The sequence below is a fragment of the Cynara cardunculus genome (genome assembly GCF_001531365.2).
Source record: "Cynara cardunculus var. scolymus isolate 2C chromosome LG 1, CcrdV1, whole genome shotgun sequence".
Lineage (NCBI taxonomy): Eukaryota > Viridiplantae > Streptophyta > Magnoliopsida > Asterales > Asteraceae > Cynara > Cynara cardunculus.
In genome coordinates, this window is record NC_037528.1 from 6,608,641 (window position 1) to 6,636,102 (window position 27,462).

General features: G+C 33.7%; 1 protein-coding gene across 4 annotated transcripts; it reads right to left on the reverse strand.

Moving 5' to 3' along the window:
* Positions 1 to 11,249: 11,249 nt before the first annotated feature.
* LOC112517346 (RNA cytidine acetyltransferase 1-like) lies at positions 11,250 to 25,512 on the reverse strand. Of its 4 annotated transcripts, none has more exons than XM_025124749.1 (27): positions 25,333 to 25,512; positions 25,121 to 25,212; positions 23,663 to 23,834; positions 23,456 to 23,578; positions 21,869 to 22,042; positions 21,489 to 21,599; positions 20,465 to 20,598; positions 20,295 to 20,388; positions 18,940 to 19,038; positions 18,291 to 18,427; positions 18,007 to 18,104; positions 17,743 to 17,799; positions 16,985 to 17,108; positions 16,804 to 16,891; positions 16,624 to 16,723; positions 16,134 to 16,186; positions 15,839 to 16,015; positions 15,686 to 15,723; positions 14,288 to 14,381; positions 13,447 to 13,626; positions 13,222 to 13,330; positions 13,065 to 13,137; positions 12,847 to 12,988; positions 12,550 to 12,678; positions 12,223 to 12,348; positions 11,922 to 11,987; positions 11,250 to 11,839 (listed from the first exon to the last, which is right to left on the reverse strand). In XM_025124749.1, exons 1-27 carry the CDS (start codon positions 25,435 to 25,437, stop codon positions 11,585 to 11,587), a joined length of 3,150 nt encoding a protein of 1,049 aa, XP_024980517.1. In that variant the 5' UTR covers positions 25,438 to 25,512; the 3' UTR covers positions 11,250 to 11,584. The 4 variants fall into 4 exon arrangements, with proteins under 4 accessions (XP_024980517.1, XP_024980530.1, XP_024980539.1 ...); XM_025124762.1 differs by having other exon boundaries at positions 23,663 to 23,733; positions 25,333 to 25,417; XM_025124771.1 differs by lacking the exon at positions 25,333 to 25,512 and having other exon boundaries at positions 23,663 to 23,733; positions 23,810 to 23,834; positions 25,121 to 25,169.
* Between the last annotated feature and the right edge of the window lie 1,950 nt (positions 25,513 to 27,462).

Genomic DNA, 27,462 nt, shown 5'->3' on the forward strand with positions numbered 1-27,462 from the left:
CATAGACCACGAAACCATGACTCAGCCACCATCCCTTACCTCAAGAAATATTTGAAGCAGCGATCTTGCAGCTGAGCCAATAGCAGATCCTCGATTCTAAATTAAATCAAAACAAAATCACMACTTTTTGTCAGTAACGTACTAAAATGTCCATCGAAAATGCCACAATCAAATTAACACCGTAACCTTAAAACATACAGTTATGACATAACGAAAACATTTAAGTTAGAACAAACTACAAGAAGAAAAGATAAAATTGGAACAGAAGGACCATCGTAGAATCAAAAAGGATTTTGGTAGTGACAAGGGATTTCAAATGGAAGAAGAGAAACTTAGTACACAGACTCTTCCCCTGCCTAATTGATAGATTGGTAGAAACATCCTATTTGGTAACAACATAACATTCATGAGTTCCTTGCACAATCTTGTTTCTTGATTGCATTTTGGTTTAGAGATGTGATTTTCTTCCTTCTCCTTCCTTTCCCAGAGGCCAGAACAACAAGATAGTGCTAAAAAGCAGTCTAATATAAGTACTTTGAGAAAGACTACCTTTGACTTCAAAAGTCAAACATGGACTCTCCATTTATGGGATGGACTTAACAGTTAACATGAGCTAGCATGTTTCTTGGACAAATTTTGCATAGAAATTTTACATCAAGCAATTCAATCAAAAGATGGCCTTCTCTACTTATTCTTGGCAAAATTAGAGTGACTGGGAGATGAATTCATCACATCAATCATCATCTACCTTTTTTACCAATAAATGACACTAACATCTAGACAAAATATATTGATTGATGAAACATGCTTGCTCGGCCAACCACCAGCAAAATCAAAACCTGCTGGCTGCTGCAATCTAAGAGAATATTTTACTGGCAAGATCAAAACAGAATTTGCAAATTGATGTCATAATTTCCCGTACTACAATGGTGGTTCAGAACTCCAATTCCTTCGCCTGGAATCGGAGGTCAATAAATTATGACCGATTTCGAACCAAAACCAGCATTACTAATTCTGATTCTAAGCTACTAAACACTACCTGATTCTATAATTTTGGAAGCCAATCCGAGAAACGAATCAAAAATCAACTGATTTTTTTTTAATTTGATTAAACGAACTCCAATCTCGATTCCAACTTCCAAGGTCTCAAACGATAACAACAGTACGTTTTGGAACCGGAATTTCGTGACTCCGAGTCGAAATTCAATCAAAATCAGTTTAATCCTTCAACTAAAACAACTTCGGTTCTGATTCTAAGCTCCGAAAACGTACAATCTAAACTATATTAATCAAATCGGTTCAGGATTTGAACTAAACAAGCTCCGATTTGAAATCTGCTCTCTCAAAAAATAGTCACATCAAACAAAAACCAAATCAAACGATTAGAAACAGTAAATAAAACATATAAACCAAGCCCTAGACCTTCAATTCATCGTGGTAATACACGCATGTACAAAGCAAGCTGAAACAGCGAAGAATCAAACGGAATCCATTTGCGAGAAGAATAAAGAAAAAACCAACCGATTCTTTCAGCAGAAGAAGAGTAGAATCTTCATATCACCAACTTCAAGGTCTTGAAATGAGAGAGAGAGAGAGAGAGAGAGAGAGAGGGGGGGGGGAGAGAGAGAGAGCATATGATGGCCACTGTAGTCACATGGTCGAGAAACCGAGTGAACTTAAAAAGGAGACATATAATCGAAAAGAAATTACTTTATGAGTCCTTTTTTATTTGCAAAATGTGCTTTTCTAGCCTTTTAATAATTGATTAATGGTAAATATTAGGGGTGTTCATCTAAACCGTTGAACCATATAAATTATTTGTACCATATCACAACTGTAGTTTAAAATATGTGGCATGGTTTGCAATTGCATTTTTACCAAACTGTACTATGTAATGTGGTTTGCAATTTTGAGTTATCAAACTGCATCATACTGTATATTTTATATATTTTAATTTTATATAGAATATAGAATAATTATTGATTTATATAATATTTTTAGATTTTGAGTTTAAAGTTTATTTTTTACATTTTAGATTGTTTTTAATTACGAAATATGTATTTGAAAATCAGATGTGTTAAATCTTTATTTTATTGGACTACGTTCGTGTTATTGTTGATATTATAATATATTTTTAAACTTATGATTATTAGATTCTAGGCATAAAAATGTTATATGTGAACTATAAAGGTGGTGCCTTATTGGTTTGAGCTTGACTCCAAATGTCAAAAGTACCAAAAGGTTCCAGGTTCAAATCTAAGAAGAAATAAAAATCATCTTGTGGTCACGCAGGTTCAAATGCAGTGACTCCGGACTATCTGCAAAGAAGATGGTCGCCCTGAAATTAGTCGGCTCGCATAACGGGTTAGATATCCAGATTAATAAAATAAATGTTATATGTGCAAACCACACCACAAATACCCCTAGTAAGTATCAGAAAATTTAACAAAAACACCCAAAAACATCATGTAAGATGACCAATAAACAAATCTAACCGCAAAATAAGTAAACAATCTTAAAAAATTACAGGATAATATACACAACTAAACTAAATCTGAAGGGACATATCGGTACATAATTAAAAGTATAGGGGTATAAATATAAAATAAGATAAGTAAATGCTGATATACATCAACTAAACATAATAAATGCAAATGAGATGCAAACACAAAACACACCTCACTATCATGCAAAGGACCACACGGAGACCTAAATGAGTTGTAGTTACCATTTTAATCTTCATTCACGGCGTTACATGTCCTCCCGTCGGAGCCCTGCCCCACCCAAACCTATGGGAATTTGGCTCAGCCCCACTTTAATTTTGGGTGGATCCCTCCGCACCCAACAAATTTCACATTTTCACGGCTTCTCAACCTTCTTTCTCGTTGGTGGGACCATTCGTATTGGCTCTGACGCCACATGTCTCAAGGACAACATAACTAAAAGATAGACATAGTTTCGTTTATTCACAACTGAATAACAGGTTATCATATTGTATTTTAACGTTTTTTGGTAACGGACAAATACATAAAACAACTGTATTTACATATAATATATATGTATATATATTTATAAATTTGGTAATTTTAAATTAAAATCTTAATATAAGGATATTTTTGGTATTTTAAAACTCTCCTCTCTCCTCTCTTCTCTCTCCGGCCACCGTTCTCCGGCCTCCGGCCACCGTCATCCGGTGATACCACTATGATACCACTGTGATACCTAAAAATATTGACTCTGTTAAACAAAAGATACATTGTGATACCTAATCATATATAAGATGCATAGTGATACCACTGTGTTACATCTTCGATCGACCACACAAACGACATCAATGTGATACCCAATCACATATATGATGCATTGTGATATCATTGTAGTATCACCGGAAGACGGTGGCCGGAGGACGGTGGCCGGAGAGAGAAGAGAGGAGGGAGGAAAGTTTTAAAATACCAAAAATATCCTTGCATTAAAATTTTAATTCAAAATTGCTAAAATTATAAATTTCCTAATTTATCAATTGATTTGTGGTTAATATTGGTTCTCACAGTTACCACAAACTAATTAGTTCTCATTTGATTAGGCCCCTGTGTATAAATGTGTATATATATATATATATGTAGGGAATGGCTCAAACGAGAACCTCTGTGATTTGCGAAAACGTAGGAACACTTGTAAGCCAAGTATTGTGTGTTAAATCACATTTTAATAGGATTTGAGGGATTTTTAAAATGTAAATGAATATTAATTTTTTTCAAAAATAAGAAAGACGTAGAGGGATAAAACTGAAAACAGGAATATAGAATAAAATAATACGATGAGATTATATCACATCACAGGGTCGATGGTTTTAGGGAGAAAGAAATCAATCGACTTTGGAGGCGTCGACGAAAAAGAGGAAGGTGATTTCTAAGAGGTATGTGTTGTGTATCACATCTTCATCACAAACACAACATATTGATGACTCCCTTCCATATCACACAATTATCACAATGAGAGTATCACACGATTATCACAGTGTGAGTATCACACGATTACGACAAAATCAAGAAGTCGTTACTCTGTTTAGGCATCACAGACTTATCACGTTGTAACAATTGTAAGGAAAAATCGAGAAATTAGACTTCGTACAGTAATATACAATGGTTTCCTTTCTCTATCACAAGATTATCACAGTTGTAAGTATCACATGCTTAAGGTAAAATAAAGCTATTGTTACTCTATTTAGGCATTACAGATTTATCACAGTGTGATTATCGTAAGGAAAATACAATAAATCTTTATTTTATCACACATTTATCACAAAGAAGGGATAATAATAATAATAATAATAATAATAATAATAATAATAATAATAATAATAATAATAATAATAATAATAATAATAATAATAATAATAATAANTAATAATAATAATAATAATAATAATAATAATAATAATAATAATAATAATAATAATAATAATAATAATAATAATAATAATAATAATAATAATAATACAATAGCGATTGAGTGCTAAGGGATTGTTATCACAGTTGAGGAATCGATTAACAAAAGTTAGCTGAGTATCAAATGATTATCACAGTTAACACTTTGAATCGATATGCAGAAGTTGATTGATAATTGCATTGCTATCACAGTTAATTCTTCGAGTCAAGCAAGATGATTGGATATTACATTGCAGATACATAAAACGATGGGGATGAGGACATGGGATTCGACGTGATCGGTTCCAACCTAAAATAATGGGATAATTACAACTATTTAAAATAACATTTAAAATTATGAAAAAAAATACATAATTACATTACTGCCCTTATTGATATATTTTTATTTATTATGATTAAATAATTGGTTAAAAAGGTTATAGTCCCACAACTATTCTCGCATTTTCACAAGATAGAAGGGCTCTCGTTTGAGCTCCCACCTATATATGTATATGTGTATATTTGTGTGTGTGTGTGTGTGTGTCTATGTATATATATACATAGGGAAGACTTCAAACGAAAACACTCATATTTTATGAAAATATGAAACATTTCTGGGACTCCAAATTAATTAACATATAATATAAATTAAAATAAATTAGTGTTTATCCATAATTTTATGTTATCTTTGATTTATCCTTAACCCTTAAATTTTATTATTTTTCATCAGAGACTTTTTATGTTAATGCGTTCGTTGTTGATAATAATGTGATAATATTGTATTAATGATCTAATTTTGTCGTGATAATGATTTGATAAATTGAAGATTTTTTATGATCCGATAATCATCTAATAATTATGTGATTTTCATTGTGATAGCAATGTCATAATGTTGTGATAATCGAATATCACGATGATCACGTCTACATTCATCACTCTGTATGTTCATTATATGATTTGTTGTGATAATAATGTGATAATTATTTGATATCAGTTAGCATATTATCTGTATTTTATTTTAGAGGTAAGAATGTCACTAGAATTACAGATAAATATAAAATCACATGATTATTCTTAATTAATTACTTTATTTTCTTTTRATTTTAATTATGGGTTAAATAATTTGGAGGCCCATAAATATTCTAGCATTCTCGTAAAATAGAGGTGTTCTCGTTTCAACCTCCACCTATATGTATATATTGGATGTGTGTGTATGTATATATATGTGTGCATAAGATCGTGTCAGAATGAAAGTTATTGTGAGAAGCGTGAGAAGATATTTGAACCATTAATCACTTTTAATCACATGTCCACCCATGAATTGCAGTTTAGAATGGAATTGATCGGGTGCATTTCGGTGCATCTCATTAGTGTTGATATTCAATTAAGATTCATCCAAAGGTGGAATCTCTTCTTGTCCTTCTCACCATAACTTCCCTTATTACTAAAACCCAACCCTATATACATATACAGATAAAAGATTGTGTGAGAAAAAGAGTTAAGTTGGGAAGCGTAAGTAGAGATCTAAACTTCTGATCACTTTTAATCTCACGCCCACATATGAATCGCGCTTTAGAATGGAATTGATCTGATACAACTCATTAATGTTGATATTCAATTAGGATTAATCCATTTAGATTACGTCTACATTTTTGTCTGTATTCAACTTATATCGATTGGAATTGGATTTATGCTACACGTTTCTTTGTCATTAAATAGTTCAATTGTATTAAAATACTTTTGTGTGCCATTTTTCCTCCATGTACCCAATCAATGCACGAATATATAATCAACTTTTTGCGATTATGACTTTTTTTACCGCTTTAAAAGAGGTATCCTAAGACCCTAAATCAATCGTTTCTTATTAAATAATTCTTTATATAATTATTGCTCCTAAACATGTCTAAAAAGTTATGTGTCTAATAACAATATTTACGTTCTGATTAAAAAATATTACTATCTAATTCTTCAATAATCATCATTTAGAATATAAAAAACACCAATTTGCTAAACGTTTTTTTTTTTTCTGGTAAGGCTTATCGGGTCATTAGTCTTATCGAATGAATATAGTAAGGACTGATAATCTTACAAGTAAAAGCGATGATAAGGATGAAAAGTCTTACCCGTAGTGAAGGTACCCGGTAAATGTTTATCGGATCAATTATTGCATACGATATCATTTTGATGGAAAATAGTCCTACTCGGTAAAGTAAATTATAATGTACGTTGACTCTTATTGATAAACGCTTACCGCATAGGCATTTGGATAAACAACTCCTTACTTATGCATTAAAACTTACACCATATATGATATTATTTGATACCCCATTTAATAAATTTATATTTGCACATTTAAAATTGATAATTTTGGATGAATTTTTAATTAAAATTAATGTTTTACTATATTAAATATCAATTGAACTTTGAGTTAATATTTATAAGAGTAAAAATTTAATTTTTGTCTATAACGTTTATAATTTTTAACAAGTATCGTTCTAAAACTTCAAAAATTCGGATTTGATCTCTTACATTTGTTAATTCTTAACAATTTTAGTCCCTTTGTCCAACGGTTGTTAACTTTTTTCGTTAAATTCAGTTCAATGAGAGGTATTTTAGTCATTTTCAATGTTTTCCTAATTTTATATTTAAATTAAAAAAACATATGATATATTGTAATTAAAGAAAAACTATACACGTGGTCATCCTGGGATTAAACTACCCGCTTAGTGGGTTGGATATCCAGTTTAGTAATAAAAATTCCATTGGATGCTAAATATGTAATTTAAAGTTTTATTTTTCTTGTCATGTAATTTGTTCTTTTTTGAAAAGGAGAGAGATAATGGGTTGTTAACAAAGTAATTCACCAACCATTTTAAAAGTAAGAAGAAATTGATCTTTGTTTAATTACTAGAAAAAGGTGATTTTTCTATACTAGAAATTGACTAACATGAATGTCTAACTCGTTATATGAGCCGACTGATCCCAGAATGACCATCTGTTTCGCGGGTCGTTCGGAATCATCGCATTTGAACCTCCGTAGCCACAAGAAGATTTGTATTCCTCATTGGATTCGAACATGAGACCTCCTGACACTTTTAACCTTTGGAATCCAAGCTCAAACCAATCGAACACCACCCTTAGATATAAACTATTTTAATAAAGAAAACTAGAGAAAGCATTAGAATATTGGTCGTGAATCATATTGTTTTAATCTAACATATTTTCTATATCGTCGTCTGAAATAAAGAAAACTAGAGAAAGCATTAGAATATTGGTCGTGAATCATATTGTTTTAATCTAACATATTTTCTATATCGTCGTCTGAAATAAAGAAAACTAGAGAAAACATTAAATTTAAATAATTATCTAAAACTTGAAGTGTAAATTATTTTTTTTATTATATCCCATCAATGAGATTGAGTTATTTAAAAAAAATGTATTAAAATAATAAATTTATAAAATATTTTTTTGAAATTTTAACTTTTATTTATTTATTTAAAAAAATTATAGAGAATGTAATTGAATTTTTATAGGAAAAAAAGAGGATAAAAAGCGTAGGATAAAGTGTTTGATTATGGAAATATGGTGGAATTTTGGTCCTTTGCTGAAAAAGGGTTAAAATAATGAGAAGGGACCACAAACAAGTGTTGATGATTACATTTTCAAAGCCCAGATTCTAATTTTGTGTATACCTAATAACTCTAAAAAAAATACATATTTGTATAAGGAATAATATTATTAAATAACAACCCGACTTTGTAAATATAGGTTTTTGTTGTATGTTTATTTTACGTTGATAAAAAATAAGATTTATGAGCTCTTTATAAGCTTTAAGTTGTGGGCTACTAATAATTTCTATGATGATTTTGAGTTGGATTCGAAGTCATATGACCAGCTTGTTGATTTGAACTTTAAGGTGTTACATTTATTTCCAACGTTTATCGGGTAAGTGTTTATTGATTGTCACTTACCTTACCCGGTGAACATTGTAAAGACGAATTTTTTTATTTAGGGGTCGTTTACTAAACACTTGTTTGGTAAGTGTTTACTGGATAAATATTCTCATAGGATGAACATGACAATGACCAAGAATCTTACCGGGTAAAAGAGCGATGAGAAGGATGTAGAGTCTTACCCGGTAAGTGAATATGACGACTCTTACCCAAGTAAGTGCTTACCCTGTAAACTGTTGCATTCGACATGTTTTGATGTATTAAAATCTTACGCATCAAGGTAAATTATAGTATTTACTCATATAGGTAAGCACTTACCGGGTAAACATTTGGATAAACAGCCCCTTAGTAAGTGAAGGAGAAGATTTTTATCTAAAAAATACTTACCAAAAATCCATTTTTATGACAGAGAATGTTACCCGATAAATGTTTGGTAAATGACCCAACAAAACTTGTGTTGTTTAACTTGTATAAGACGACTTCAATACCAACTGACACAATTTCTTTGACAACTTATTCGAGATGGGCATTTGGATTGGGACGTTTGTCAACATAAAGTGGTAGTACGTTTTATGTCTATACTTTTTAAATCATTTCAGATAAAAATGGTCTTTTTCGGGATAAATAAAACCCGAACCAGTCTAGATAGATGAAGACAAGACCATATCTCTAATCTTTTTAAATCTTCTTCTTTTTTTCTTTTTCCGATGTTTTTGAATACGTTTTTCAAACCTTTTAGAGATCAGGGGTTCAAGTGTAATAAGCCATCTCACATTGATAGAAAATGAGATTTTTGAGCTCCTTATAAGCCACAAGTTGCGGCTTACCATTCATTAACTTGTACCATTAAGTTGTGCCACAAGTTACAGAAATATCATGAATTTATGTCTAAAAAATGTCCATAGGTTTTTACATCCTAATAATTTTCTCACATTAACCAGTTTCTGGTCATTTTTATCGGTTAGAAGAACAATAGTTTGAATTCAGTAAGTACGAGGATTTATTATGAATATGAACACAATAAAAAATCTTGGGGAGTTATACATTTGTGTATGGATAAAGACATTACAATATTTCTTGAAGCTCGATCTCTTCCGCAGATGAACCATATAGCACTGGGAGAATCTGGTCAGGAATACAAGAATAGTATTACAAGATCCATTACGTGTATAACGTCTTTTATTCTTCATATTTGTTATTTTAACACAAATACTTGTGATTCAAACCGTTCGAGGAGGTTCAATTGTCCAAAAATAAAATTTCGTATGGCAGATTTATGGACATCAATTGTTCATTTGTTTTGATTTCTCGATGCGAGTAACAAAGAGGAAATCATGTATTCAAAAATCAGAAATCCAAGGAACAAAGCCATTTCAGATCTGGATATCAACTTTACAATTCGCAAATGCAGGTATGTTCAGTCTAATCGGTGTCATTGACAGCGTTACGGTTTTTGAAAACCCTAGATCTCGACCGTCGTGCGACAGAAATGATGCAACTATCTAATTTGTAGTTTACTCTTTGTTTTGAGTTGATGGATGGATACTTTTTACTCAAAATGGAATTAGATCAAATGGATCATTTGGTGGCTAATCACCAAAGTAGATTACATGTCCAAACTAAAAGCAAAATTTGTTGAATTGTCAAAGTTTTGATGTGTATATCATGTATTGCAATTAGTTAACCCTAATTGTTAGAAATAGCATTTAAAACCTAATAAATCGGCTGTAAAAGCATTTCGATTTTGAATGATGGTTAAATCGAAGTCTTTTGAACCCTCAGGTCCTCTATGTTGTTGAAGAAAGTTGTTCAATTACTGAACTAATATCAACGTTATTTTAATCAATTTTCTAAGAAAAACGTTTTTTTTATTAACCTGGATATCCAACCCACTATGCGAGCCGATTAATCCCAGAACAACTACTTGCTTTGCAGATAGACCGGAGTCACCGCATTTGAACCTCCGTGGCCACAAAGAGAATTTTATTCCTCTTTGGATTTGAACATGGGGCCTCCTGGTACTTTTGATATTTGGAACCAAGCTCAAACCAATCAGGTAACTAAAAAAAACATTTTTAGTTATAATTAGGGATTGAAAGGAGCCTTTCGAATTAAAGTTTTATCCATAGATTAAGTGAAACTTCTTAAATATGGATTAAATCGAAGTGATTAAATGAGATTATCAATCATATTTATCCCTTATAGAATAGAAGAGTGCTTAACGAGAATGCAAATTGTTTTTTTTTTGCTACATAATCTGTTAGGGTCAATGTAATTTTTTTTAAAGAATTTTGACTTTTGGTTCTTTATTTTAGAGAAATTCTAGAGAATTTGTTAGATATGCTCTTAGACTCTACCAAACAGTCATATATAGACGACCGATACCGAATAAGTTGTGAGTTCTATTAAACTTATTAAGTTGATTATAAATTAATTTTCTTTTAATGATAATATACATATAAAAAATTAGACCTTAATAGAAAACCATAAGGTTTTCTTCACAAATCATGTGCTGCAAAAAAGTAAAATTTTGTATTTCTCTCACTGTTTGTTCCTCATGGGTTTGGACGGGGGCCTACCAGAGTGCCATGGTGGAGGCCGTCAGTAATTTTGGTCTTTAAGTAAAAGGACCGAAATATCCTTGGTTTAACGGAGCTAAGGTTAACAGTGTTAATATAAGGGACCCATCCATAACAAAAGTGAAATGACAATCACATACATGTAATTATTTCGTTTGACTACTCACGGGCGAAATTTGTAATGTACTCTATATCCACAAACATACAACAAATTTCTTTTATTGATAAAATTTTATATTATATTATAGAACTAATTATATAAAAACAATCGAGTATATCACAAAATTTTCAAGTCAAGCATCAGGAAGCTCGCTGTAAACTCGTTAGTGTGTCGAGTAAAGTGTTGACCAAGTCTATCTCATAGTTCACGAGTTATCTCGTCTTGTTTACACCTCTAGTCTAAAACACTCCTTCAGACCCATGAATTATGTTTTTCGGGTTGCATCACGATCATGCTTAAAATTTGTAGTTCCACATACAACATTCCTTCTAAGATTACCAAAGGCTATAGCTTTTTACCAACACTACATCACCATCATAATTAAAAACTATTCAACCATTCATGGTTAAGTCAAAATCTCGAATACCCGCCGTGCAAAACTGAACAATCTCGAATACAAGTCCACTAAGATGTTCTTTTCTTCTTTGATGATTTGGAAGACTGGCCGTCCTTGCTTCTTTTCTTGTCGCTCTTGTCTTTTGGCTTCCCGTATTTTTCTGCTTTGGTTTTACTAGACTTAACACTAACTACACCACCAGAGGGTATCTTTCCGCTGCCGTTTTGCAAAGCACTCTCGAAATCTACATCCTTGTCAGCAATGGCGTACCTCTGGAGAAAGTCCAGATTCAACAAACCATCGCTCTTTGCTTTCATGTCGTCCTAAATTACAATCACGAGGCAAATGTAAGTTCCAAAAACCAGGCACGTAGCAATAGACACATGAACAATGAACCAAACAAACCTTCACTTTCTTTGCAGCTTCATCAAGATCCTCATCCACAGAAATCGAGTGTGGCTTTAACTCGACCTGAAAGCAAAAAAAAAAAACATATGTAAAGCATGTTTATCTAAGAAAATGGCTCATTGTAGTGAACTAGTGATTGTGGTTTGTTTGCATTAGTTCTACAGGATCAAATGTGTCTTGGTTAACAAACAATTCTGCAGAAGTTTCCCATTTGCTTGAAATTAATCAATGTAGATTTCAGATGTTTTTGGGTGGGGGAGATGAAACCCAAAAAACTCGAGTCAAACTTATTACTTACTTCTTTGACTGGGGGGAGGGTCGCACTGAATTGTTTCGAAGATACGGAGTTCAAATATTTCTGGAACTTTTTCATGACTTTCATGAATAATGATAATATTTGCTGTCTTTCCAACTTCATCACTCCCTGTTAAAAAAATGAACAGAACATAAAGTGTCACAGTTTGCAAACTACAAATTGACAAATTTTATGGTCAAGACTCGAGAGATGGTAACTCGAAAGTTTTTCTGGAAGTATGTATCTAGAGGAGAAAACAAATCGACAAATGAATTATTAACAGTTCACTTATAACAAACTAATCAAAAAATAAGAAGATGAAGAACAAACCTCAGCATAAGAAGCATCTTGGTTCTGCAAGCCCATGCATAATAACACAGAGGCCTGGGCATATGATAAAGTAACTGGGAACTTCTCCTGGAAGTATAGGTATGCAAGGGGGAGTTTGAGATCTGAAATCTGTTGAATAAAAAATATATATCAGATGCAGCCTCTTTAGTAAGCACACTAAAAGTAATGTAAATACTTGATGCTGTGATTAACCATTTCCAGTTTCCCGTTCATGCCTAAAAAATGTTAATCGAGGGACCAAAACATCAAAACTGTGTAAATATTCTGACTTCTTACCAGATGATGATCAGCCAGGTGGTTCACATATGCTTCTAGCCTTTTCATACTGATTGGAGATTTAATGATATCGTCATATATACCATGTGAAATGGTTGATGAAGGCTCTACGTCTGTAAAGTTAAGTTTTGGATCCAAGATACTGCAAAAGCAAGAGTAGCCAAAATATATTAGAGCAGCGAAATTCTGTATAGAGAGCTGAGACATCAAACACATACCTCATTGCAAGCTTGTATTCCATCGTATTAAATTTTGGAGAACATAAAAGCCTAGCAAATGCTGACCTGAAAGCTACAGACATACAGAAAACAAATTGTTGACCTAAAAAATTCTGGATCTGAAAGTAAAACAACTTCGCTTAAGAGAAATGGAAACCTCGATAGTAAGGACCAAAAAATCCCAATTCATCTGATCCGCTAACTTCGATATCATCAGTGTCCAGTGGTTTTAGAAGCATACACGTATGCTCGCCGGTCACAGAATTCTGATAACAAAGTATTGTAGTGCTAACATGGTCAGGATTACGCCTTTAAGTGAGAGATAGGGCTAAAAAGAGAAGGAAGAAGTTTGAAAACAAGAGAGTAATAAAAAGAACTTAACTGGAACTTCACATATGTAAAATGGAGCAAACTTATGTTTTCTCCAGAATCGAAATAGGTCCAAAGTAAGCCCAAAGGATACACCCAGGTAGTGTAGCTTCTCAGGCTGTCTTTCACGGAGATGTACAAGTAGAGGAGGAAGGTCTGACCTTGGCTTTATATTTTCCTCAAGCAAGGACACCTGCAAACAGGGTTCTCAAGTAAGGCTGCAACTCCAGTCTCAGAAAATAATCATCCAAGGCAAGTATATCATCCATGGAACACTCCAGAATATTATATGCTCACTTTTTCTTTCATTGGCAATGTATGAGCTCAATAAAACAAACAGATAATCACATAAAATTGGAGCTTGTTTCTTGTTCTGCATAAACTAATGCAGCTGATGCTCCTTTGGAAGGCTCATAATTACCAACTACCATGTACCATCCGTAGATAGTTCAATTAAATACCTCATTCAAGTAAGAAAAAGGTTTGTTAAGATAATCATCTTCATAATCCTATTTTGGAAATAGAGAACTATTTGGGAGGCCAGAACGGATGATTAAGAAGAATGACAAGGAAGTAAATTTCGGATCCAGATTGGGAGGAAAAGGAGAGCAGGGGGACACAGAAAGAGAACAACAGAATTATTAAGGATGTTGATAATGATATATTTATCACTTGAAGCCTGAGCACTCTAGTTCTAGATGGTGTTGAGTTGGAGCCAGAAATTAAATCATGACAACCCACAAATAACAGAAACTTTAATCGATGAGAAGCATAAAACGTAACTCCTATCATAGCACTTATCAGAATGTAAGAAACAGCAAGTGTAAGAAGGTGAAGTACAAATAAAATCTTACTTTCTCAGCCGCTTCAGTAATTTTAAGATGTGGAGACTCTGGATCATTCTGGACATCTTCTTCAGAGATGGGAGTGAATTGACCCTCAAAGTACCTATAGCAATTATTGTAATTGATAGGCTTCTTAGATAAATGCATGTCGTGTACTTATACAGAAAATGCAAGTAGAAGAAGTAAAATTAAAATACATAGATCTCTCCATTGTTACCCAATCAATTGAAACGGTGTTAGAACTGAAGTGTCTATACCCATAAGAAGCAAAACACATACTTATTATCCCCGCACTGAGTTAAACATAATGTCTGCAATATACAACTGTTTGAGAATTTGAATTCAAATATATTTTTTGTTGCAAATAATTATTGCTCCCTGCATCCCAAAAGATTCAGTGTTTGGTTTGATCGCTTAGTAAGCGTTTGACTCGAGGCATAGTTCAATAGAACTTTGACCCATATTCATCTACATAAGATTACCCCCCCCCCCCCACAATTGTTTTTGAGAAAACTTGTGGACCACCATCAACCTCATCAATATCTTGTAATGGTTGCTGATTGGTATATTTGGATTGGATTATTTCAAAACACTGCAAACCTTTTTCCGGAACAACGCAGATAGAAAGTTCTGCATTTTTCTTGGATGGAACATAAGTTATGTTATGCACTTGATGCCTGTACCTAAAAGAATTTACTTGTGTTGAATTTATGCACTATCCTAAGACATTTGTAATCTTCAGCAGTTAGTCTATGGATCTACTAAGAAAAAATAATATTCAAGTCTCATTCAGTACCCCCTGCCCTAAATTTAATTTCAATCTGGAAATCATTTGGAACTAACAGCAGTCTGAATCAACTAAGCTATGCTTAGTTAGGAGTGCATAATTTTTCGCAACTCTCAAGGGCATCCCATACCATCACGGCTTCTTTTTCCAGTTTCCTTCTCAGTGTGTATTTTTCTAGAATTGGGCTTGCTAGATGGCATTGCATGTTCTTCCATACTCAACAGCTACTTAAAAGTATATTGCAAAAGATTTCTGGTGTCGAACTACAATGAAGCATGCCTAAAGTCTGAGAAACAACTCGACGTATCTCAGCAGGTAGGTTATTTGGGAGGTTTCAGTATCTAGCCTTTTAGGACTTTTTGGGGCCTTGCTCTTCTGTCACTAGTCACCAGGAACAATAAGATAGAAAGATACATGATTCAAGTGCAATCGATGTGAATAAAAGCATTTTTGTGCTTATATGCACTTCAAATTGTAAAAAAATGTCAGGTTCTAGATAACCTACACGACATCTGCTAATCCTCTAGTGCACCAGCTAGCTTAAACAGGTAAATATGACCTGGCAAAGCGTGCAGGTGACAACATAAATAGCCAAATAAACATGATACAGTAGATAGTACCTTGACAGCAATTGTATGGCAGCTGAACCATATCCAAGCTGCAATATGATGAGATGACAATCATTTACCCTTGGGACAAATATTGGAAACATTATGCTGCACATAAAAAATTAAGAACACAAAAATAAAGAAAGTGCTTCAGAGTGATGATACCTTCATTGCATTTGGGTGTGTTGCAATGCGCACAATTCTAGCACCAGAAAGACTTGGGAAGTCTTTATCTTGGAATTGTTCGCAGAATTTCCATGGAATTTGGTCCCCTGAAGGCTGATGACCAGCACTTAAACTTCTCATGGCAGAAGCTTGAGAAATTTTTCCTTCAAGACAGACCTGTAGAACAATTAAGGAAATCCCATACAAATATGAAACTATCAGAATCATAACCAGGCACTAAATATATATGCTTCCCAAATATTTAAGGCTAGAAGAAACAAAAACAAAGGAAAACCTGGATGACACAAAGAATATCTGGGAGCTGATTCCTTGACTCGTTGACAGGACCTGCACACATATGTTATTAGAAATATAGTTTTGGGTATCTGGTAATAAATATAAGTGAAAAACAAACAACATTATCCCTATATTCTAAAATGTAAGGCTGTTTCTGTTGCAAATCAAATGAACATGAGTTTCAGAAGCAACAAGGACTTGATTGGTAGAAAACATCAACCTGTATAAATCCTTGTCTTGAAAACAAGCAATAATGAATTGTGTAAATAAATTTTTATTACAACAATCATAGAAAACTACTCAATTCACTCTCTATGTTGTTTTGTTTCAGAGAAGGTTGATGTAATCCTCCCGTACTATCTTTGAAACATATATCTAGCAAGAGGATGAAAATTCTTCTTAATATTCACATTTTCTGAATTCTAGCAGTCTGGAGGGAATAATAATGACGATAACAATAAAGCAAGATTTACAAACATAATGTGTACCAAGTAATACGAACAAGTGATGAGCTGGAGCATCAGCCAATAATTGAAGATCATTCGGAGAATTTTTGTAGTGAGAAGCAACGTATAAAGCCATCATTCTCTGAATAGTGTAAGAATACGTAAGCACCAATATACTTGAGTTCATAACCAAGAACAATAACTAAATAGGCCCATAACTACCTGCAGAAATAACTCGCTGTCTTTATGATATGAGAAAAGTGTATCCCGGTTAACATAATACAGATCACACTCACTGGGAGGAGGTAGCCTATTTGCACAAACAACAAGCGTGAGTCAATGGAGACGATTGAGAGGGGAACTTATAATGTCAAACCACGGGTTTTCAGCAATTTGTTTCAACCTGTTGATGCTGGGGATGGAATTTGCGATGTCCAGACAAAGTAAATTGTTAAGCCAGGATTCAATTGGATCACCAGATGCATATCTAATAGCTTCACTCAAATCTATCTTCCTGAAAAGCCGACCTGCATTGAAACAAATTAAATCATATTATGTTTTAAGACAAACTAGGTTAGACGCATGCTCATCCATAAGTTAGGAATGCTGCAATTGTGAATCATGGCATCGCCAAGACTTTTCAGCAACCAGAAATGCCTGGGAGCCAGTGGTGCTAAAACTGGAGGTAACTGATGTGCAGATTAGGTATATAACGAGTTTGGACCATGCTTCCAACAGTCACCACCACCTATGCTTATGAGATACAAATGATGCCTAAGATTACATCCACCGATAAGGCCAAGATCTAGCCTCCATCATCTTGTAGTAGTTACTTTTAAGGAGTGAGTTATGAGTAAAGATTAGCAGTTATATCTGAATTCTACTGCAAGAGATGAATTCTGTCACACGTGAAAGAAGACAATCATAGCTTATGAAGAAACTCCAAGGCGTCAACACAAAAGACAACACTATATAGTGCTTCAAGGATGAAGACTGAGAGTCATAACGGAGGCACATAGAGACAATGGCCAAATATGTCATCAAAGCAAATGTGTTTTTGACCAACTAATAATATATACAAGATAGAATAATAAATAGTGATTCAGATCTTAACTATATGCGTTAGTGTTTAAGAGGTCGTTCAGGATTTATTTAAGCTACCAAAAGAATCATGCTGTAAATGATGTTCCTTTTGGAAATTTGGGTATGCTTCAAGATCTGCAATTGTAACATTGAACAAATGCATTGGCAACCTAAATAGAGATTGCTACATTCTAGTTTACGAAGTTCTAGAGAGATAAATCTACTGCAAAAGCACCCGTAAGCATATAGCATGAAAAAAAACTTTGCAGAATAACCTCCCAGCTCCTGACTTTTTGAAATTGGAAAGCAGAGCAGAGGACCTAAACTAAGGAATTCTCATACCAGAAGGAGCAGCATCTGTGCTTTTTGTAGATGCTCGACTTTGCTCTTCTAATTGCTGCAGCAGTTTTAACGATAGAGATCGCCCTGTACCTTCATAGCTTCAAGAAAGAAAGCACCCAGAGGCATTGAGGGATCAACATCGGACCACTCAATTATATACAGTAGTGAAAGACTGTGGAAGCAAATATGTGAAGTTGTAACGAATGCCCAAGAAGTTCCAAAAGTAGGTTTTCCTGGCCATTGGTCATCTGGGTGAAGTTAACGAAAATATATATACTGCATACCCATTAACAGTAGAAGATAGAAAAACCAGATAAGGCCCAAGCAAGGACTTCACAAGTGGCAGCGGAATAGCTGCGGCTTCATCAACCACCAAAAGTTCAACTTGAGACAGTTTTCCATGTTCATGTGGTTGTATATACTGCAAGAACACACATGGTTATAAGCATCAAGATGAGACTGATCAAGCAGAGTTCAGTACAACAATACCAACAAATAGGCAGAGATGATCATATTCGTTAAGCAGGAAATCCACACAATCATAGTAGCACGTAAACTCAAAGTTCCAATATGATCACTGATTCACTTCTAATAGTTATTATCAAATCTAGCCCCACAAACAATTTCCATCACCTAGAATGAGGCTTGTACCATACTCGGATTACATGTAGCCTTGCCCTTAAAGCATAGAGACTACTTGTGAGGATAAGAACAAAAAACCCTAACAAACAAACAACTACTTCTACATCAACAGACTAACATACAGCCAAAAAATCAAGAATAGCTAACATATACAAAAATGAGGAGCAGATATCTTCTCACAACCAGAAAATTAAAACTGTACTAAGGTAACAGAGAAGTCTAATCTAAGAAACAAATATTTTTAAAACAAATATTAATATTCCAGAAGGTCAATTCTGCATGTATACGAACCTGAATTGTCTGTCTGTGCTGTTTATAGATATTTATTCTGATAGTCACTTTTTTGAGCTCTGGATTTGAGCTTTTCACAATATCATAATCCAAGTGCTCCTGCAAATGTGTCAGTAAAGTATATCAACAACATATATGATCATATTTATATATAAAAAGATCAAGCACAGAAGCTCACCTTAGCCATTAAAAAACATAAAGCAGTGATTGGGAAGAAAAAAAGACATTGATATTTATTTTGTTCTGATATGATGGACAATATAGAAAGGTCTTAACAGAAGAGTCTTGTATAGAAACAGAAAGTCAATCCATCTCGCTTACTTATTTGAGTTCCTCGTTTCAAGCAAAAGCAAAACTCTCCTCTGTTTCTACTGTTTATTGTGCTTGAAAAAAAAATCTGGAAGGGCTCACTCTAACTTAGACTAGAGCACAAAAATATTTTCTTTCATGATGAGTAAAAGGGATGACGCCAGAACCAGTGACCTTGTATCAGAAAGGAAAAGGCCTTTACCACTAAGATCTCATTACGCCTTGATCTTGAGAGCCCTACCATGTTTATTTTGAAGCATTGTTTTCTCATAATATATTATGCAGTTTCATAAGTCGAGATGACATCTCAGCTTTTGTTGTTGCATGAATCACTTCAGAAATTATATTATCGACATTTTTATACATTGAAGGTGTAGGAATAGGACAATTGTGTGTTTCAACAACAAACTCGTATAAGAAAACTAGAAGGAATAAAATACCCTCCTTTAACACCTCAAGCAAGCATACTAGCTCATTCTTTTCCATTCAAAATATCCAGAGCAGAAGATATTCCCTTCCTATTGAAATTTCACCAATCCCTTACTTCTGATCTAGTATATCCCCTTTTTTAAATACCATGCACTCAAGTTTCAAAAAACCAACAAAAAATAAATTGAGAGGATCCTGTCCTGGACTCCTGGCTAACAAATAATTCATCAAGAATGATAAACCATTACAACTGACACAAGATATAGTCGCATAATGCTAACCAAGTTTCAAAATAAGAAACTTTCACCATTTAATTTACTTTTTCATTGGTCTTCAGGAATCTTCTCTGGTTTTCTTTATTTCAATTCTTGCAATTTCAACTGATCAGTGTGTTTCTCGGTTCCAATTTTCATCATACAGCAATTTCAACAGAGAATAAGAAACAAATAAGGAAGTGTCTGCTATATCTAAGAGCTAAAAGGTTTTTGTTATCTCAGAAAGAAAAAGCAGTCCTGAGAAGAGCTGATTGCATACTCCAACGAAATAACAGAAATATAAACCAACATTCCAACAAGTATTTAAATAGTAGTACAATAAGAGATAGAAACAACTTTCACCTTGTACTCAAGCATATCAAATCCCTTTGATACAAATTCGAACAAAGTTCTTAGATTTTCTGGGCTAGGAGCAGTCACAAATATATTTGAATACCTGCAGAATCATGTGCTCATTACAGGATCAACAGATATCAAAGAACCACATGTCGTTGAATAGATAGAGTTGTTACCCTGCAGCAACAGCTCCAGCAACTGCGAGACCAAGTGCAGCTGACTTTCCACGGCCACGACCAGCAAGCAAAGCCACTGTGCTACGGAGTGTCTTATCTAAGATCGCATCAAGAAAGGTGATGACAGCTTTTCCCTGAATTAATATTCAGAATATGTCAACTCCCACATGTTCAGAAAATTATAATATGCCAGTATTAAAGCATATTATCAATTGCAATACTCTAAAAAGATGTATGATGGCATCTCTAACCCAGAAGACTTGAGAATGAGGATCTCCCAAAAGGTTAGAGATCTATCAGGCAAAGCTGGATTGTCACACATTCTATTAAACCAAAACATAAGCATGACTTATGTGTAAAGAACAGGAAAAAAATGTATTTCTGCAGTTGGAGAGGGCATGATCAGAAGCTATTCATTTGATTGGAAAGCATAAGAAGCTAAGGCCATCTGGTAGAGAAGGAAGCAACAAAGAAAGGAAGACAGGAGAAGGTCAAGTTCTGGGGACTGAAAGTAGTTGATATTTTTTTTGCAACGGTCCAAAATATCAGAAAGAGATGCTGGTAGAAGATGCAGAAATAATTATATCAATGTAGTCTATTCAGTTATCCTGCTACCATCTTAAGTGTATCTTTTCACCATAATGGCATGTGGTAATTCAGATCAAATGAGGTCAAAAAATGTGAAGACTGAAAACCTTCAGGTTAAAAACAGAAAAATGATAGGTCTGGTAAATTTGTACAAGTTCACAAGTGGGCAGTGTCGAAGTTAGGGGTAGAAGAAAACAAAAGTGAAAGTAGAACTTCATGATTTGATCAAAGTTTGGTACCACTACATCTATTATATTTAATTTTATTTACTGCTGGCAAAAAAAGATATATAGATGGTACACCATTACAATGAGAAGAATTTAAAGTACCAGATTTTTAATATTTAATAGATTAATAAGATGAATTATGGTAGCAAGTAGAATTATGTCCTCCAAACCTAAAAGAAAAAGAATAGCAACATAAGAAATATCAGTACCTGGTCCAATGTGCAACACTTCTTAATCAGTGGACCAACAGGAAAATCATCTTTTAATTGTTCTTTCAGATCTTTCAAGTCACGATCTGCTTCCGAGAGCCCCTCAGAATCCTTTTATCACCAAAAAGAAAACAAAATATTAGAACTACAGCTGTGCGGGAACCAACAAACATCAACATTGACCAACAAACAGACTGAGGAATTCTTTCATATTGCCCACGTAAAGAAGGAAACTGCTACCATTACCATAAGGTCCATAACACATTGTTCAAAAATTCCCAACAAACAAGTTGCAATTGATGTACCACAATAGGATGCAAAATTCTTTTATGTGTTAGATTAAGACAACACAACAAAGTGCAGAAGACCAGAAAATTTACCTCCTCCACTGGAACTGGTGTGACCGACTTCATATGAGATGAGATTGGCAATATATTCAACTCATCATCCATAACTATACATGATTCGCATGATGCAAGAGAAAGTAAGAAACGTTCATTGAAGCGTCCGGTGGCTAAAGAATGAGATTCTGTACGGAATCTCTCATGAACATCCTGCAAGTAGCACTCATCTAGTTATAAAAGATCATGATCTGAAGACAAGATTATATATTAGTCGGATGTCGTTATATTATACGAAATAGGCAAATAAGAATAAAGCCCTTGCTATTGGCAATTTGGCATCATTGCCAACATTGTCATTCGTGACAATAACAAGTGCAAAACATATTGCCAAAAACCAACCCAGTCTCTAAGACAGAAATCCTGGCTACACACTTAAATCTCGCATCACCTACACTACCTTTTGTGCACATAGAACCATGTTTAATAAGCAACTATAGCAAATGTAATCCATCATGCATAAATGATAGCCTACAGGATCAAATCACCGAAATTAGTTAAGCAGACTTGGCTCATCACCTAATACAGCTATCAGGGAGATGTGTACTGACTAGAGTACACACGATATCAACAATAACTAACCTTGTGAAACATTCAGTGTTCAAATCATATTTAGGGTTTTCTATTTCTTGGAACAAGAAACAATGTTGGTTTACCTAATTTATCATAAATCTTTAAGATGAGAAGAAAAATGCGACTTCTTCTAGGTTCAACCAACCATACCACCAGATTATAATTGAAGCTACCATCTGAATCTTAATGCAGCATCTACCATTAGCCTTCCAAAATATCTCAGAACCAAAGTGGTGATTTGAACAGGATGAAGCTGTAGCAGGCATTGATAATATCCCCCCAAAGAAAAGTTTGTGGTTTAATGCATATTCCCTCTCCTCAATGACACACTACTTGGGTGCTTGATATAAATATATTCTTGCAGATAAAATAAAGGCAGTATGTGGCCGCAAATAATCAATGTGTAGGTTATAATCTGCCTTCAATGTAACTTTACTGTCAAAGAAGCAAAATCACAACCTCGTATGATACAGGGAGTAGAAAGCCAGATGCATGAACAAACGAAAAAACAATTAGTACATATGATACAGGGAGAGCAGTCCAAGTTTTACAGCAATATTTAGGTAAAACAAATATTTTACAGCAATATTTGAATCAAACAACAATTCCAAGTAGATAAGAAGTATATATAAATGAATTCACTTTCCACTTTTAGAATTCAAACATTCTACATCTAAAATTTGTAAGCAACAACTTCAAATTTTAAGTTGCAAAACATATTATTATCATTATTTTGTGTCATAGTTAATTATAAAATCGACTTTTTTAATCTACAATCTAAACATTTCTTATTGATTTCTGAAGTCAAAATGTAGTATTCGATATGTGCAAGTCAGATGTGGACTTTTTTGGGGGGGAGAAAGTGCATATCTTTTCAAGGATAATAGAACAAACATTCAAATTCCAAACACAAATAAAGGGTGACTTCCATTGTCCTGATTATATTGATAATTATGCTTTAAGAAACTGGTATAAAGAAATTGCAACTCATACCATAACCATGGTGTACAGACTAGTGAGTGAAGACAAAGAACGAAGCAGCAGAATAACCAATCCACCACCTTCCACTGTTTCTATAGTTCTTGCTAGAAGATTTGGGGTCAAGGCCTCAAAATCCTGAAATAGAAAATTGACGCCGAATATGAATATGTACCAGCTACAATAGAATATGAGTCAAAGACAATGCTAATAGTAATCTACCTGTAGTATACACATGCCAAATGTATTTCCAAGAACCCTCTCAGAATCCTTGTACTGGCAATATGTAATTCCTGCAGTTTCAAGGAAAAGTGAGAAGGGATCAACCTTCTCAGGATCTAGAAGTCCTCTATGCATGAGCTTCTTGACCTGCTTGGCCCGTTTTTTCTTGTGACTGTGAGAAATGTCAATGAACATAAATTAGCAACGAATTCCAGGTAGATTGTGTCATAATGAAGACAGTATGACATGGTCCATGTACACAAAGGGCCACTTCTAAATCTTAGATTTACGATGGATGGATAGAGTCATGTGATGCAGTCAAAATAGAGATGAACATATACAGATATTAGAGAGCCCGGAGCCTAGACGAGATTCCTCTTCTCTACTTTCTATTATGTGCTTTTGCACTTCAACAACAACAACTATGGTTATGTAGAATGACTTGATAATAACTAGTAAGGCACTAAAAAACATTTTTCAAAGGTAATGGTCCTTGCACCATGTGGTACATCTCCTTTTGCTTTATTAAAGTCAAACAATAAATCCTCCATCCTAGGAGGTCAAGGGTTCAAACCTCACCAAAGGTGAGGAGGGTGTGTGAGTTTATTTGTTCTATTTGCCATATATAAATATTATATACTTTAAAAAAAGGGTCCTTAATTCTACCGAGTCTATATCCTAAAAGAACAAAACCTCCCCAACATCCTTATAAATGTTGACATCAGATTCAACTCTATTGTCCCAACTTTCAAATAATATTTCTGAAGAACACCGCCTTTAAGAGATAGAAACACAAGCATTTCTGCCTCCATCATCGCATATATTGTTATACCACATGATAAATAGTTACAAAGATTTTGACCCAACTCATAGAGAAACTAATCTCAAAGAGATTAGACCTATAGTGAAACGCCAACGATTGCTGATATTAACCATTCCACTAGCTTTTATAACAGCTGCTAAATCTGTAATCCTGAACCAAAACTGATGGTAACAGCATTTCTAATTAGTGTACCAGACATGCCCGTGCAAGCAAGTTTCCATACTATCAATCAGACAGATCGTATATTTTTCTATCTTGCTAGCTCTGTTCCAAATTAGGCACACGTTTTGACATTTGGCGTAAATTTACAACATTTGAAAACACATAACTATGCAATCAACCTAAAAGGAACTCGTTTGATAATTAGAAATAGCTTTTGGATTGTTTACAATAATCACAGTATGTACGAAATTTACTAAATTCTTGTTAAGTCGAATTTTACCTTCGGCGGATTTTCCTTTAAAAATCTAATAAATAAGCATTATGTCTAATAAGATAATCATGTTAAAGTTAAATTTTCACATAAATTGTGAAGTTGGAAGGCAACGTGCTTCACATTTAAAAATCAGTCTACCTCATATTCTATAATAGATGGAACTAAAAGTAACTAAATAAAACAGTGTTAAAGCAAGAACCTGCTAAGTTCAAGTTTGTCCCTGTAACACCATAGAACATTAGGTCGAGACTTAACAACTGATTTGCTAAGCATGTAGTGGAGGTTCACAATCTGTTCACAAAACAAAATACACATATTAATACGTGTAATCAATACTCTATACACAACCAATATGTAATCGTGTCGCATGTAGAAACACAAGTGTGTTTGTGTGTTGGATAATGAACTGGCCTGGTCGCGGGACTTGTCGCCGATGATAACGAACATGGAACGGTGTCTGGTTCTGACTCCGTTTTCAATTAGGGTTCTAATACGTTCATCCACCTTCTTCCTCATTCTGCTTGAGTTTTTTGCTTTCGGCTTCGGCAGAAATTACCGGCGACGGCGAGTTGGCTTAAATTGGCGGGTTGTTTTTGAAGCTCCGGCAAACTGCTTATGCGTTTGCAGAACTTTGCTGGCAGATTGTGTTTTAGGGTCTAAGTAAATTGGGCCGTAATGAATCTTATGGGCCCAAAAAAACTGCCCTAGCTGACTGGCTCTGGAAGCCCTTTACAACGGTTAGTTTGTTTATCGCCTTTTCTAATTTTTAATTTTTAATTTTTAATTTTTAATTAATTTTTAGTTTTTAAATACACGTTGTAAATATTAGAGCCAGAGGTGGCCAAGATTCAGCGCTACGCTGGGTCTAAATTGTTCCCAGTCCTGGCCTAAATTGATACCGATCTTAAAATAGTGATCTTGTAATCGATTCTAGTTTCGTCCCGATCAAATACGAAGGACCGGTTATGAGAACTGGTCCGGACCCGAGTCCAAACCGGTACTATGTAAAAAAAATTCAATTTTCTACACAATTTTTTTAAGTTTTTTTTAAGGATACAACATTTTTATTTTAATATATTTGAAAATATATAATTGGGTCAACTAAATACACTTACAAAAATAATTTTTTTGCAAAGATTATGAGAGTTTGTAAGTTGGTATCTTTCTCCATACACCAGTTGACTTATATATAGTGAATAGAGATTGAATGGGACAATTAAATACACTTAAAAATACATTTTATTATAAATTTGTAATCGATTTTCAATCAAATACACTTAGAAATTTTGAAATACATTTTTTTGAGAAAATTGGGTCGGTTCCGAGCTAGGCCCATAATCAATCCCAAACCGGTCTCGGGCCGGTCCCGACCTTGTTTTTTGACAAAAAATGTAATTTGTTCTTAACAGTCGCTCCCAAACCGGTCCCTATCAATCCCATATCGGGTCAAGCCCATTTGACCATCTCTACATTATATTAATACATATATCTATTGTATAAAAATTCAATAAAAAAGGGGGAAAATTAGTATTAGGGACTGTTTGTTTTTAATAAAAAAGCTCTTAATGTCCTCTTAAGTCTAAATCGGTCAGACATAAGAGGATTCAGTGTGTTCTTTTTTTTTTCAATTAAGAGCTTAAAAGCTCTTATTAAGTCTGAAAATTTAAGTGTTTGAGAAACCTTTTATTACATTTTATTTCAAATTGTCGTCTACCTACTTTGATCTCTTTATGCTCGATTTCTCTGGATCAACTCTTCTGTCTCGATCTCTCATCTCTCAACTCTGTCAACTGTCGATCCATATCAACTCTCGATCTCTCATCTTCAAACTTCATATTTCAGACGCAAAAAACAAACAGTCTGATTGATTCAGATTTCAGACTTCAGCACCACCTCTTAAAAATCAGAAGTGAATTCAGACTTCAGACTTCAGCACCTCTTAAAAAACAAACGCCACCTTAGTCTTTTAATTGATAGTACTTCTTTTTAGTCACATGATAAGATGAGAAAATTTCATGAAAAGATATAATACATTCGCAAAAGATATTGGGAGAAAAAAAAACAATAAAAAAGAGGCTGAGTTATATACGAGGAGTGGAGAACCATTTCGTAGTTTTTTTTTTTTTTGTTGTTTATTAATACTCTCAAGATTCAATTAGATAATATATGTTGATCAGTAAACAACTTAAAAGAAACATTATAATTTATATATATATATATATATATATATGTGTGTGTGTGTGTCTCGCATACAATAAAAGGAATTAATTTTGGTTGTTTATAAAAACCATGATTAAAATTTTATATTAATTATTAAAATCAAAATAAATGTATTTTTTTTACTTGCTGATTATTTTTCACCCTCCGCATGCATTATTTCAAACTCGAATAATGTTTTCTAACATACACTTTGTTTTAAAAAAATAGTTTGTTGTCAATTTCATAACATGATAAATATATACGTGTATACAGATATATTGATATCAACAAAACACAAATACATGAATAAAATTTGGTTAATAGAATTGATAATTTTAATTT

What these genes read in the sequence shown, in the direction of transcription:
- LOC112517346 (XM_025124749.1), bottom strand. Translation starts at nt 25,437, where the DNA reads ATGAGGAAGAAGGTGGATGAACGTATTAGAACCCTAATTGAAAACGGA. An exon ending in CTATCTTCTACTGTTAATGG is followed by an intron (nt 18,105 to 18,290) that starts GTATGCAGTATA and finishes TCTTTCTTGAAG; the next exon opens with CTATGAAGGTACAGGGCGAT. An exon ending in AAGCTGCAAAGAAAGTGAAG is followed by an intron (nt 11,840 to 11,921) that starts GTTTGTTTGGTT and finishes ATTGTAATTTAG; the next exon opens with GACGACATGAAAGCAAAGAG.